Source organism: Gymnoscopelus microlampas (assembly GCF_963454915.1).
Source record: "Gymnoscopelus microlampas genome assembly, chromosome: 18".
In the NCBI taxonomy this organism is placed as follows: Eukaryota; Metazoa; Chordata; class Actinopteri; order Myctophiformes; family Myctophidae; genus Gymnoscopelus; species Gymnoscopelus microlampas.
In genome coordinates this window covers 49,263,332-49,265,831 of record NC_139955.1, presented here as the reverse complement: position 1 = coordinate 49,265,831, position 2,500 = coordinate 49,263,332, and the positions used below count along the sequence as shown (strand labels likewise).

The 2,500-nt window shown below is 38.3% G+C and overlaps 1 protein-coding gene across 1 annotated transcript in view; it reads left to right on the top strand.

Moving 5' to 3' along the window:
- The window catches only part of rnf20 (ring finger protein 20, E3 ubiquitin protein ligase), a gene marked incomplete at its 5' end in the record, with an annotated part of 48,974 nt that overhangs the window by 37,923 nt on the left and 8,551 nt on the right, over positions 1-2,500 (top strand). Inside the window, one exon of the mRNA XM_084041886.1 lies at positions 408-620. Within this exon, the coding sequence (XP_083898012.1) occupies positions 408-620 (213 nt within the window). The remainder of the gene's footprint in view (positions 1-407; positions 621-2,500) is intronic.

Genomic DNA, 2,500 nt, shown 5'->3' with positions numbered 1-2,500 from the left:
GTAACAGGTCATTATTAATATTAATATTTTATGTTAATAGGAGGAGGATGCATTACTCAGTGAGATGGATGTAACAGGTCTTAGAGGACATTATTAATATTAATGTTATTTTAATAGGAGGAGGATGCATTACTCAGTGAGATGGATGTAACGGGTCATTATTAATATTAATAATAATGTTATTTTAATAGGAGGAGGATGCTCTCCTCAGTGAGATGGATGTAACAGGTCATTATTAACATATTAATATGTTATTTTAATAGGAGGAGGATGCTCTCCTCAGTGAGATGGATGTAGCAGGTCATTATTAATATTAATAATAATGTTATGTTAATAGGAGGAGGATGCATTACTCAGTGAGATGGATGTAACAGGTCATTATTAATATTAATATGTTATTTTAACAGGAGGAGGATGCTCTCCTCAGTGAGATGGATGTAACGGGTCAGGCCTTTGAGGACATGCAGGAGCAGAACATCCGTCTGATGCAGCAGCTCAGAGAGAAAGACGATGCTAACTTCAAACTGATGAGTGAGAGGATCAAATCCAACCAGATCCACAAGCTGCTGAAAGAGGAGAAAGAGGAGCTGGCTGACCAGCTGTTAACCCTGAAGACACAGGTACACAACTTATACTACACACTACACACACACACACACACACACACACACACACACACACACACACACACACACACACACACACACACACACACACGCACACACACACACACACTGACCAGCTGTTAAGGCTTAAGTTGCTTGATTCAGTATTTATATATTTTCATATTCTAAAATCTAAAACACCTTCCACACGGAAGAAAAGTGTTTGTTATAAGAACACCACAGAATGTGAGCGAAATGTACAGAAAGGCTACAAATGTCATAAACAATAAGTATAAACCTTGTTTCTGGTGACTCATATTGTCCTTCTAATACATGAGGGGCCGTGTTTTTTCTACGTTTTTTCATTTATTTTTTGGAAAATGAAGGAAGTTAAATTAAAAAATATATATGAATGAAAAAAGTAATAAAACAAACACGGCCCCCTCACGTATTAGGAGGATAGGATGAGTCACCACAACCAAGGACGGGTGTTTTCAATGAATCTAACTAACATGGTTTAAAATGGAGTTTGAAGTTACAATCAGGGGTCATCACCATGCTATCTTGTGGTGACGTTTTGGTCAAAATTACATTTTTACCACAGACATGCAAAATGAGTGAACAACAATATTACCAGAAACACATAAAGAGCTAGCCCTGAATGACCATATAACAGGTCTGTAACTCTGAGAGTGTACACATGGAACCAAATTGGACCCTTACGGGTCTGTAACTCTGAGAGTGTACAAATGGAACCAAATGGACCCTTACAGGTCTGTAACTCTGAGTGTACAAATGGAACCAAATGGACCCTTACGGGTCCATTTGGTTCCATTTGTACACGCTCAGAGTTATGGGGGTCCTTGCAAATAAAACATTTGAGAACCACTAGTAGGACTCCTTATGTGTCGTATATAGACTCATAGTAAATCAGAGTCATACGTACATATTATGAAGAAAACCTGGAGACTTGAACGATCAAAATAAGAACATTATAATGGTGTGTAAATGAAGAATTTGCCACCGACAAGACCAAGTCTTTGCCACGGACACATTTGTCCGTGTACGGACATATTGATGACCCCCGGTTACAATGGCTTTGTATAGGAAGGGGGTGTGTCTGATAAAATATCTAAATACTGAATGAAGCAACTTAAAGTGTTTGGGGTGAAACACAGAAGACTGAGTAGACGATGAAATGACCCCAAACATGTTTTAATTATCGTTAAGAGTTGTATTTCTTGGTGTTGTAGCCCTTTTAAACTACACAGTAACATTTAACATGGCATTTCATTTCACTGTGTAGTTCTCCTTCAAGCAGACAGAGTTCAGCTCCATTTCCTCATTACAAACCTTGTTAAATAAGTACATGTAAGCTGTTCCTTTAGCTTGGAAGGTTTCTGATGAAGAAATGAGTTTAAATGGTCGTTGAGTTCAATCCCTGCTTAACTGAGAACAGTACCACACACACACACACACACACACACACACACACACACACACACACACACACAGCCACAGCTTATGAATAAACAATATATTTTTTGTGACCATTGTTCTATAATGGGTTCAGTCATAACACACGTTTTGTCATTACTTGTTTTTTGAGTGGCACACTGTATAATGTTGGCATCCACCTGGCTCTCATTGGCTGCAGTTACATGGACAGTTTTACTTCCACTTATATTCAGAATGACTGCTCCTTCAGAATAGAAATGCTCATGTGAACACCTTAATTGGAATAGAATATTCCATTCCGGTCTGATCTGAATGAATTTTCATTGGGGTTTGGAGGGGTGGTATATATACCGTTTGAATCGGTATATACCAATCGGAATTGACCATATAAACACTTATTCCAGCGTATTCCAAACGCTCCTCTCTGTTTGGAATAC